Consider the following 12,960-nt stretch of genomic DNA (forward strand, 5'->3'; position numbering starts at 1 on the left):
AAACGAAAGCCCTCATAACTGTCTGTCTGTCGGTCTATTTGCTTGCACTGATACAAGATAAAGTCTTATTAGTACATGTGAAGGATCAGCATTGCGTATTTGGAATCCAAACAACAAAACCGACTAAAATAATCCATTTCAGATGGAACGGTTGAGTTGAATGTGAGACAATGTGCTCTCTGTGCTCTAATTGGTGGAACATGGAGCTTAACTCTGTCTACATAACATCTAAAAACGCAGCAAGACACATCAAAAAGAGCCTTTCAAAGACAATCATTTTCCCGGGGCAGAGGGGAAAAATCACTGAGAGACAAGGAAGAAACAAGCGTAATTAGTTTGACCACCATGTCATCTGAAACGGCATTAGCAATAACAATTGAGAAAACAATAAAAGATGAGGATAAAGATAAATTAGGGGGCTTTCGTTTCATGGTAATAATGATTAAAATTGAGTTTGAGTGTGGTCGTCAGTGTACGTGTATTTTGGTGGCAGTGACACCGCTTAGCATGTGTGCGTGCGTCCGCGTGAGCGGGGGGGAGAGTTAGTGAGTGGGTATTTGTGTGTAATCATGTACGTCAGGCCGTCATGAATGGTGTGTTTGAGACAGAGCGGAGTGTGGAGTTCCTCGGGCTGGACCAAATTGGAAACAGAAAAACAAACATTCCCTAGGAACCCCCCCCCTGCTCTCCCACCTCCTCCCACCCCTCGTCTGCCGGCTAGTGGCGCAGTCCAACCTGTCTGGGACAATGTAACGGTCTATAGTCGGAACGGACCACACACATTCGCGGAGGGGGGTCGGAGCGCAGGAGGAGGCAGCTGCGGTGATGCTGGTGGTGGCGGCGGGGGGTGATCTCACAATGACAGTTGGAAAAACAGACAGAAGACGCATATGAAAATGACAGAGCTCAGTGATGGATTGATGGGAAAGACAGAGTGATGGAGAGGGAGAGAGAGAGAGAGAGAGAGAGAGAGACGGGGAAGAAGTGAGACGGAAAGTTAAAGGTTGATGGACGGACTTGAGTAGATGAGAATGAAAGAACGAGATAAGTAATGGTGTAGGAACAAAGAAAAATAAAGAGGATAAGGAGAAAAACAGAAAGACAGATCGAATAAATGAGTAAGCAGCAGCTCGACTGAGTCAGAGTTCCACAGGGAAAATATTTAGAGTCGCACACACTCTTAAAGAAAAAAGAAAACTCTTTTCTTTCCCTTTTCTTTCCGTGTTGCGAGTACTACTAATGAGTAAGTCGCCTGCTGGTTCTTCTTTTGCTTTCTTTCGTTGGTGAAGTAAACGTTTTCTTTCAGCGCTAATAGCTAATGCTATTATGTGGCCAATCATGTAATAACCGGAAGCGCGTGTGTGTGTGCGCACAGTGTGCATTCTTTGGTGTTTGTGTGTGTCCGTGTGTTTGCATTCGCTCCTCATAATGTGTCCATTTATGTATATTTAAAGCAGCAAAATATATCAGATGTTCTCATCGAGGACACAATGATAAACTTCTACCTCGAACTGATATACAAAAAATCTTTATATTCTGAAAAACATGACTGTTTTAGGATGGGCGGGTCTTTGAAATGACTCATAATTTCAGTAATGACTCATAATGTGCTTAACTTCTTGTGCCAGCAGTCCTTTTTGTTTTTTTCCTTTCTTTTAAAGCAGCAGATATCCCTTTTTTCAGATAATGACACACTCCAGCTCCCAAATAGCTGCTGTGTTAATTTTCTATCTATAGTCCGAAAAAGTTAGAACTGCTTGTGGATGTGGTGAGGACCGCACTGAACCAGGTAAACCACTGGACAGGTATAACAGCGCCTCCTTCGCCCCTTTACTTTGCATTTAAACTCCGAACGAAGTCGTGCAACTCGTAATGGAAATATGAAGTTTATAGTTCTGTTACGTCCCAACGAAAGACAGTTTAATATGCGCAGAAGATAAAACGGTGGCTTTATAAGCGCCCGAGAAACAGGTTCCAAATATAGACTCCGCTCTGAAGTGTGTGTATGTGTGAAGACTTTCGGACTTGTCTCCTCCACACACACACACACTGCTCAGACTGACCCAAGGAAACGGGCTTTGTATAAATACAGACTCAGATTTAGATTTGTGGTGAGAGGGAGAAAGAGGCAAGACGGATGGAAAGAAGAAGAAGGGGTGGCACACAGTGAGAGAGAGCGAGAGAGGAGTGGTACAGACAGAAAGAGGGTGGGGTGATTTTTGTGGTTGGGGCAACAAAAGGGGGAACTGAGAACTGTAGAGTCTGACATTTAACACTAGAATTACCGAATAAAGAAAATACAAGCGTAAACGGTCGCCACTGGAAATTTAATATGCGAGAATGGGTTTATTTATTAATTCCTGGAAATTGCTCATTGACGACTCTCTTGTTCTGAGTCATGAAGCGATCAATATTGAAATGGAGTGAATATTAGAAGTAACACAGGAGAAGAAGCCACTGATTGCTGCTACAGTCTGTAACAGTTTCCTTAATTTGAATTAATTCCTCGTAGTGTTATTAGTGGCTTTTCTGTCACCAATTTATTGGCAGCACACAGTACTGAAGTCTTTATTCAAATTACTTGTAGCTGACTGAGTGTGTTTCCACCAGTGTTTTTTGTTTAATAGATAGCTGTTATTAGACTGCACCAATTTCTATAATGCACCCCTCCCTCCCTTTCAGCTGTTGTAAAGAAGTATTTCCTATCAATAGAGCCTCCTCACTAGAAGCTTTTTAAAAAGGGGATGGCACGCATTTTTACAAAGTGGAAAAAATGACAGGTTTCTTCATTTGAGCTGGGTGATGCTTTCCATGTCACTGTTTCTCGACGTGTGTGTGTGTGGAATGTATTATCGGTGGCTTGGCTTTATCCTGTGCCCTTAAAACAGTCTTCACATGTGGAAGGCTTTGTCAGCTGTCAACTACGGTGATGAAACAAAATTGGTACAATTAGAGTGTTTGACTGGCTGGGGTCTCAGCAGGGCATTTAATATTTCAGCTTATTGTGCACCTTTTGATCAGCCAGTCAGTTTAGATGTCTGAAGTTGGGGCAAAATGGTTTCCCATATACATAAAAATGTGGTTCCAGTAAATGCTGCAGAATGTGGTCGTTTCTAACTTTATTTGTTCTCCTGTCATTTTCCAGGTTGTTAAAGTGATGGTGGAATCTGACAACCGCGACTGAGGACCTAAACCAGAACCAAAAAACAAAAAGAAAAAAGGACCGGACAGCAAGAAGGGGGCAGCCTGCATAATACTTCTTACACGGATCTACAACACACATAATCGAACTCAAAGCTGTATTGCCCAGCTGTGAAGCATAACAGGAGCAACAGCCCTGGACCAAAGGTAGCTGACGCTACATGGAGTTTAAGACCTTCTTGCTCTGATGTTCTCGGACCTGTGTGGAGTTACGTGGACCTGATAAAGAAAATGATGGGATATTAGTTTGGGCCTGACACCTGGTTTCTGCTTCCCATTACCGTGTGTGGAGTACACAGAGGGACAGTAGCCGAACTGGTGGCTGCTGCTGCTGGACGGACCACTGGGTCGAATCGAGCCGCTTCAACAGAGCTGATGCCAAGGCCAGGAGTCAGCCATGATGTTTTTATAACCTGATGAACGACAGAGGTAGGACAGCCATTTTTTAAATTATGAATCCCTCAATATTAAGGTTAATTACTTTAATACCCTTTTTATCTCCATCACTAGGATTATATGACATAAATCATTTGATAAAATGAAATACTTAAATGACTTTTAATAAGTTTAATATGAAATAAAAAATAATGTATAATTTATTAGCATATGTGTGTAAATTAAATGTCTGCATGCTTTGGTAACATTTAGTAAATAGAGGTGGGATCATATCCCTTATATTAACCTTTCTGAAATATTAGATCATTGTCATTAAAATGTTTTATTTATACCATGAAATTATAATATACATCATTGAATTTATTTGTAGAATTAGCCTCAATCTTTAAGCATTGCTGTCACTTATGTAGGTTAAAGTAAAAAAAAGCACAACAGAATGAATAGACCAAGTTTGGTGTGTGTGTGTGTGTGTGTGTGTGTGTGGGTGGGTGTGTGTGTGTTGTCACGCCCATGCCAGAGCATATTATTTTAGCACAGTGACCCATGTTTGTTGTTTTAAAGTTCATTAAAAACTAATCACAAAACTACAGGCATCATTTGTTCGGAGGAAAGACAAAAAGCTGCAGCCGGCCTCTCTGCCTCTCAGAGCTGGAGCAGCTCGCGGGGCTCAGCAGCAGATCATTGTTGTTGCCTTGCTGCAGCTTGATTGCAGAAAGGTGGTTTGAGAGTAAATGACTTGCTGATAAAATGGCGTTTATGCAGAGCCACTCCGAGAAGTCTCATGAAAAAGTGCTCTTAGTCATCACAGTCGGAAGAAGTGACTGTGTGTGTTGCCCCAATGTGCTACCCATACGCTGTGGTCTTTAGGTTCAACTGCTGCACTTGCGAGGGCGGAAAAGTGTTTGTGCGATTATTATCCACATTCAGAATTTTTCTAAAGAATGCGTCTGACCCTGTGGAGCGATTGACGAGCGATTACCTGCTCCGTCATTATGCTTACTTTGTTGCACCCTGGTACAGTAAACCTCTGCATGAACACAGCTCATTAGTTCCTTACACTCAGTAAAGTTTAGCAGTAGCAACTCGGTCAGTTGTTTGAAGGCTAAGATCATATTCAAGTAATTGTTACCAGACGTGTCTTGTAAACCGATCCTCTCTGACATAACTGTTGATTTTGCTTTGCGAATGCTGCAAACTTTGTTCTCCAAAACATCGATAAGTAACAGTGTGTATCTAGAAGCCAGTATGACAGTGATAGGGAGCAATTAAAGGGTGACGCAAAAACTAGACGTGTTCGGGCTTGTTAATGACGTGTGGAGCTTTTATTTGTTTAACTGTTTGAATTGAAAAGGCCAGTGTTTCTGATGCAGCACACATTCATGCATTTGGGAGTTTATTGTACTACAGGAAATGCAAGTACATACAGTTGAGGTTATTATGTAAGTGTGTGCACAAAGGTGCAGTGGTTTGTGGTGTGGGATACGTTGTAATAATAGCTGTGATTATTGTTTCCGTTGAAATACTGTACGTGTGTATGTTTAAAGTAAGCAAGATTTTGTGTTTGTTCAGTTATACTGTATATGCAAAACAATTCTTTATTCTTGTGTGTTTGTATGTGTGAGTGCATGGACTTTAGTAAAAGTAAGCAGCAGCACGATGTCCCATATTTTGCTGCATCGGGTCCGTCATAAAACTGTGCATTGAAGGTGCATGCACGCACACAAACACGCACGCATACACAAACGGCTTCGATTTTTTCCGAAGTCATCACTCGTACGCACACAGATACAACTGCTGTGTTATCCTCCTACACCTGTGTCATCACACACTCCTCTGTCTGTTTCCTTTCTCTTTCTCGCACATGCTCTTTTTCCTGCTGCGTCGACAGTTTTCATTGTGAACAGTTTCTGACAAAGTAAAAGAAAAACAAAAGAAAAAACGCAAGAAGTGTTCTCACCCAAAATAACTGGGATGTTGTTTCTGGAAGGAAACAATGTGTTTTTTTTACAAATGTCACTTTTCAGCGCTTTGAAATCAATTCCACTCCCTCTAATTGTATCGGGGTGGTGGCAGAAGCCTTCATGGAGAATTGCCCCAAATCTCCTTAAATAAAAATGTCAGGCTTTGTAAAGTTATTTTTTGGGTGTCATTTGGGTGAACTGACCCTTTAAGAGCAAATGCATGCCTTATTCCGTGTGTTCATGCTGTGTTATTTTAGTGTGTTTGTGTAGATACATGATAAGTGCATGCTTTAGTATATGGCACCGGGTATGTACGCATGAGACCTTGTGCGCACATGTGTGTGTTTGTATGTGTGTGCGTTTGTGTATGTTTTTCATTATGTGGTATGGTGGCTTTGCTTGGTGATGTTATTCAACAGGGCGGATTGCTTTGAGCTGCTTGATGCTTTTAGCTGTGGTCTGCGTGAGTGTGTGTGTCCAACTGTGTCTACGCATGTGCCTTTTTGCATGCCTTCAGCTGTGTATATACACATGTGCGCGCGTGCACGCCGCGTATGTGTTGTGGTATTATATAGTCTTTGATGTGCTAGTACAAGTCAGATTTGGCAGATTTCTTAGAAAATTGAGGAATGTTGAGTGGAGACAATTCAGTCGGGCCCACGAGCAAGTTTGACTCTCGCGCTACACACAGACACGGTTGCACAAACAAACACACACGCTCACACACATGCACCCACACACACACACAACATTCAGGAGTTGCTCCACAGATGAGTTTCTGCTCTGAGGCAGCGAACCCCCATGCAGGTTTTTTTTTCTCCTTCTCGTCTGTCAGAAGGTTTTTCTCTCTCTTTTCTTCTGCGTCACCTTTTGTCTCTGTGTCTCTGTGTGTGCCTCTTTCACACAACCGTAAACAACAAGAGTTAGAATCGGGTTCAGTAAAAAAAAGTGTGAACGTACATATGCGAGCTACCTGCTGACCCAGTTGCATAAAATGGGTCAACAAGTTGTTCATTGTGTGTCTGATGATCTCATCCTCTCACAGTAGGATGTACTGCACACACAAACATACACACACACGCACTGACACAGGTTTTTGTGTCAGTGTTTCATTCTGTACATGTGTGTGTGACAGCAACAGGCACCCATTCATCATCCCATACAAAGGGCATTAAACCTCTGCCCCTCCTACACGCACATACACAGCGCGTTTTTCTCCTTGTCCCCCAAACCCCAAACAACAATTAATTCTAATTAATTCCAATTAAGGCTTATTAATTATGCAGACAAAGATTAATAAAGGAGGTGTCACCAGCTGTCATGGCAATTAATGACTTAATTTGTTGGTTTGTTAATGATCGACTTGTTTAAAGGCCAAAGAATCAATCAAAGATCAAAGTGACGGATGTGTGTTTGTGTGTGTGTGTGTGTTTGTCAGTCTCTGCGTGGGTTTCTGTCTGAAGTGTGTGTCTGTTTATTATAGTCATTCGTAACCAGTTGGAAATTGAGGCAGTCTGTCATCACTATTATCTCGTTTTTGTTGGCTTTGTCACTAATATATAGGGCTGGGATGAACGGGCGGGGTCAATGGGCGGGTTATTGAACTACAACAACCATAATGCACAGCACTATGTGGACAGTGCATCAGATGTTTGTATCTGTCAAACGTGTAGTTGCCTATTAATAAATGTTTCACTCAATGTTGAAGAAGTAACCCAGGAAATAGAATTTACTTTGGCATTTCTAGTTCCCAGACCGATGACAAATTCATGATGAATGACTTTACCTTTTTCCTCGGATAAGCATGACTCTTGGGCCGAGTCCATGGGCGCTTGAGTCCCAAAGCTAGCCCCAGTACAGCTAACTTTAGCTCATTCACAGCCCAGACCGTCCGCAGCTATGCAGCCACATATTAGGAAGGAACAGTCAACTAAGTGTTGGGCTGACTTCGCCCACACTCAGCGCAGTCAGCCGAACTTGGCTTCTGATTGGCTCTATGATTGATAATAAATCAGTGTAATGTTGGAGTAGCTTTTTGCCAATCCTGCCCTCCAGCTTGCAGTATGCTTGATTAAGTTAAGGTGCTTTGCTTTGTACCTTTGACACTGCCTTTATGGCAGCATTGACTTTATATCGAGAGTTTTCACTTAAACACTCATGAAATTCGGTTGTTCCTCCCATCCACCTGTTTGTGCACTCTGTATCGGACTGCTGTGTGCAGCCATATCAGACTGACGTTTCTTTGCCACTTTCAGTGTTAATTTTCCGAGCTTTTTCTAAATCCGGCTTCTCTGTGGCAGAAAAAAAATCCATTAATCAGATTAAGAACGGTAACCAGGCAAAGCAGGGGCAATGGACCCAACCTAGTTTTCATGGCTTCTACCGATTTATCTTCCTCTGTCTGTGTCTGTGTTTGTAGAGGAGTTGGGGCTGAAATCCATTAATCAGATTAGGATAGCGAGTGACCACAGAGCTAGAGGGAGACCAGACCCCAACTAGTGGTTCAGTGTTTCAGTACTATTACACCACAGGATTACACTCACAGCTTGTTGCTTGAGTGTGTGTGTGTGAGGCTTCTGTTGTATATAAGTCTGTGGACCTGTATGTAACATAGTGGCGTAATGCTGATACAAAACTGGTTATGTGTATCACCACAGTAGCACTCAAACACACACACACACACTTGCTCGAGTCTTGTAAATGTGTTAATGCTAACACGTGCCTATGAAAAGCTTTCCGCCTCAACGATATATATTCGTCTGTATGCGTGTGCTTCTCAAGCCATTAGACCTACATATGTGTCACTACTTGCTTCCACACCCATTCACTTACAAACTACCCTTTAATGTTTGCTCGTGCCTGTGTGTGTGACGCTACCTGTTTGTGTTTGTGTGCATGAAGCTTGCGTATGTGCCTTCGTCTGGGTGTGCACAGATGTGGGTGTGTGTTTTTTTTTTTTTTGTTCACTTGGCTACAACAGTGTGTTGTAGCCAAGTGAACAAGTGTTAACAAGCTCTGTGCAGACTGTATTTATTTAATCCATATGCTGGTGAACTATACAGCTGTGTGCTGCTCCTGGTATGTCTGGAAGGAAAAATCCCTCTGCAGTCGCAGCCTTGTCTGAGGTACAGAAATTAATGCCAAGTCAGCTCGTATGTGGCTGCTTATATTGACAAAAACTTTTTTTTGCTTGAAGGAGCACTTTGCTGCTATTCAACATTCATCACCATGTATTAGTCATACATACTGCCCTTACTGGCAGTACTTGCGGATATTTTCTGTATCACGTTGGCAACTTTCCCCATTCACTTATATCTCCTGACTTCACAGGGAGAGTTTCCACGCGCAGTGGATTTTATGGATTGCTTCACATTTTATAAAATGTTGTCAGAATCTATGCAGATTTGTGTAAGGCAGTCCACTGTTGAGGAAATGCAACAAAGACACAGAGGCTCAGGCGGCTGCTGATAGTGCTGCTGCCAATTCGTCAGCTCCAGGTTCGCTACCCAAGACGATAAAGACAGAGCAGCTGGGAGCTGACAGGCTAGTGGCTAGCGGTGGTGCAGCAGCTAGCAAGCCAGCGCAACCAGCTAAAGCAGCCAGGCTGCTTGGCAGGGTAGAACAACTTGCCAGAACAATAAAAGCAGAGTAGCTGGAGGCCGACAGATAGTTCCAACTGGTAGTTTTTTCAGGTCCAGGTGCCCAGCAAAGCACAATACGAGCGAGTCAGTCACCATGCAGCAGTGAGTTCCTCAGTAGACCGCTGTGTTTGTTTGACTGCGTTGCCAATGCCAGTGCAGGGGGAGCGATGATCTGTGAATCAATGTGGGCACAACAGGAAGACACAAGCATCGCCAAAAACAACAAGAGAGATGCTGAATGAGACTGTCTGTAAACATACAGTACATGTGATTCTGCTCGTTATCTGTTGATCTTCATAATGTTGGATGCTTTGCGCAATACATTGAAATGATTTCAGCAGTTGAGAGCAGAGCTGCGTGGTGAAAAATGCAAGGTTGTATTTACTACTCAGTTTGTCTGAATATTAAAGCTTCTCGGGAACAAGCTTGTCAAAGGTGATCCATCATGTCTTTCCATTCAGTGCTTGCAACACTGATACCAGTTAATGGTATTAGCTAGTACATCTAATTTTTGTGTATGGGGATTACTGCTGTATGTAAGAACAGTCTACTTGACTGGCGGCATCCAGTTGTCACAGGGACAATAGAAAATGTGTCTGTGATGAATAGAGATGTACCCTGGAATGTCTCTGAGGAATATATGTTTGTTTGTATAATGCTAATGTCGCTAAGTAGGTGACTCTTAATATAGTAACTATCAGTGGCTGGCTACTCAGCGTGAGGCTGACGAAAAATCTGGCACATTAAAATCCGAGAGGATGCAGTAAACCCTATTTTTTCCCTGATGATTCTACCTTGTGAGCGACAAATAAATAAATAAAACCACTGAATTTCTTTATCTAAATACAGTTGGGAGGGAAAAGTACGTTGAATACTTGCTCATACTTCAGTAATAATAAAGAAAAGTAATAAAGAGAGGTTTCAGGAGAACATTCACTTAAGGACAGTTAGATTTGTTTTTCTTGACAGTGGTGAGAAAAGTTAGTCTGGAGCTTCATTAAACAGAACGTTATGTTGTTTCTTCCCTCTTTTATTGAAAGGAAGTTTTGCTCACGGTGGGATGACTCAGTCTTGCTCCCTTTCTCTGCGTCATGTCTTACAGAAAACAATTTTTTTGGTCTTAACGAATCATTGCTGAGTAAGTGGACTTGGAAAATGGGATGTTTCCGACTCCGGCTGCTTTGAATCCCTCGGATACGTTTGACTGCAATAACAAACACTGCAGAGTTTGACTCCCGAATCCTTTCAGAGCCAATTGTCAGTAATGCAACATGAAACGTTCCATATTGTTACATATATTGAAAGACCTGCCGAGTCTTTGACTGCACCGGGAAAATCGGACAATGAGACATTTGCAGAGAAATAGATTTACCTTCACAGACAGTAAAAGGCAGTGGATGAAATAACACTTTTAATGAAGGAGTGTGGGCAGCATACCATATTGATAGAAACGACAAAGACGGCAATTAATTGATTTGAGTGTAAAAGACAGGGAGAGAGATATTAGACTGAATGTATAACCATGAGAATGAAGTCATGATGATCTCAAGGCAGACTTAATAAGGAGGTGTCTGTGCTTTGTTTAGTTAAGATCTGCTCAAGTTTGGCATGTGATACTGCTTCAGGACTGCTGCCAGTTCATTTGTCATGTAGTGAAATTTGACTAAATGCTTTGCTTTTATGCCGGCGATTGTCTCAAAGGTTGGATTTTTGTCAGAAATTCATTGCTAAATAACTCTAATGCAGGTTTTTAAAATCTAAAGTGTCGGCGGTGGCAGTCCACAGTAAAACCCTGAAGTGAAGTGTAGTTCTCTTTTTGGTTTGGCTTCCAATCAACCCTGTCAGTTGTTTATCTTGCTGACGAGGTAGAAATGTATATCTCTAATGATACTTTCTCAATCCATGTGAGCGAGATAGCAATATGCTATATGCTAATAGCAAAAGCTTTTGCCAGGGATAGATAGACTGATTCTTGGCCTGGCTGGTGGAAGTAGTATAAAATGGAAATACGCAAATAAAGAAAGAGTACCTCAAAATTGCACTTGATGGATCGGGGTCATTATCTACTCACTGTCATGCGAATAGAAAGTCAGTTGAAGTTTGGTAGACCACAAAACATTTCTGAGCTTCACAGCAAAACAGCGTTGCAGCGTTCTCCTAAACAACAATGTAAAAAGCAACCATGAAAGAATTTCTGGATGAGATTTTTCTTTAAGTGTAGTACATTTTCATACTTTCAGCCAGACTACAGCCAATCCCACCAGAGCCCTGAGATCTAAGATGTCGTTAGATTAGTAGATATATATTTCACTGTGGCGGTCTAGAGCATTGTGAGCACAGGGGTCAGGTGTTGATTTTAATACCATCTTTGTCTGATTCAAAATAAGTCACATATTAGCTGTTATACTAGCCGGTATAACTGGCGCTCTGTGGTTCTGAAGTGTTCCAGCTCTCACAGACATCTGCCCCAGCTGCTTAACAGAGCAGATTTACAACTGCCTCTGTTGGAATATGAAGTTGAATACCTACTTTTAGACTGGGGAAAATAACTAACCTCTCTAATGGATAAGTGCCCTAGAATGCTTAATGCTGAGCCTCTGCGTGTGTATGCCTGTGTGTTTCAACGTGTGTGTATGTGTGTGTGGTAATCTCTATGGCAGGTTCCTTGCCATTAGTGCACTGTTGAACAAGGCAGCAATTCATTCAGCAGGTTTAACTGTCTGGTGTGTGTGTGTGTGTGTGTGTGTGTGTGTGTGTGTAGCTATGTGGCAGGTTTCTAAGTGCAGAGTGTGTGTTGTTTTTAGAGAATTGTTTCCGTGCGCCTGTCTGCACCATATGGCCCAATGTGGAAAAAGGCCCCTTTAGGGGTCTGTGCATATGGGACTGTGTATGTACGTGTGCGTGTGCGTGTGCGTGTGCGTGTGCGTGTGTGTGTGTGTGAGAGAGAGAGAGAGAGAGAGAGAGAGAGAGAGATAGAGAGAATATGTGTATTTGTGTGTTTGAATGTGTGTCCAGCGGTCTGGTCTGCCTATGGTGAAGCTGTAAAAACAAAGGGAGAAAAAAAGAGAATACATAGGAGCAGTGATGTCAAATACTATACCTCTCCCTGTCTCTCTCTCTCTCACGCACACACACACACACACACACACACACACACACACACACACACACACACAGAAAACATCCACCGTCACGGTCCTCCACTTCTTTCTTTTTAACTTATTTATTCTCCTATTTTTTTGTTTTTTCCTCTGGTTTTGATAACACTGCTTTTCTTTTTCTCTTCCTGATTTGACATTTTTTGTCTTTTTCTTGTGTCTTTATCTATATAAGTTCTGATGACTGAGTCCAATGTGTTGTCTCACTCAAATGATCACTTTCTCTTCTTACTTTAATAATTACTTTCTTTTCAGGCAAATGTTTTCGCCACTCTTTTGTCATTTAAAGCTGCTTTTTCTTCTCAAATTGGTGAAAATAATCACTTTAATTTTTCCCTCAGTAATCACTTTCTCTTCTCTTCTTGTTTTTCATTTGTCTGTTTTGTTTTTCGCTTGTCGTTTATTTTGTCTAATTGGCGTAAACCTCAGGGCTGTGGTAATGACTTCTGAGGTTAACGAGCTTCTGCTAACAATCACTCACTCACTATCCACACACATGGACAAGTACACACTTGTGCAACCATTCACGCACTTACATGCGCTCTCAAGTATGTATTTACAGTGTACACAGATGTAAGCATGTACTTACGAACAAACTGCACA

The 12,960-nt window shown here is 42.0% G+C and overlaps 1 protein-coding gene across 1 annotated transcript in view; it reads left to right on the plus strand.

Moving 5' to 3' along the window:
- The first annotated feature begins 3,611 nt into the window (after positions 1-3,611).
- trps1 (trichorhinophalangeal syndrome I) overlaps positions 3,612-12,960 on the plus strand; it is a 97,388-nt gene continuing 88,039 nt past the window's right edge. Inside the window, exon 1 of the mRNA XM_073463704.1 lies at positions 3,612-3,630. Within this exon, the coding sequence (XP_073319805.1) occupies positions 3,618-3,630 (13 nt within the window). The 5' untranslated portion in view covers positions 3,612-3,617. The remainder of the gene's footprint in view (positions 3,631-12,960) is intronic.

The sequence above is a fragment of the Pagrus major genome, chromosome 3 (genome assembly GCF_040436345.1).
Source record: "Pagrus major chromosome 3, Pma_NU_1.0".
Taxonomy (NCBI): Eukaryota; Metazoa; Chordata; class Actinopteri; order Spariformes; family Sparidae; genus Pagrus; species Pagrus major.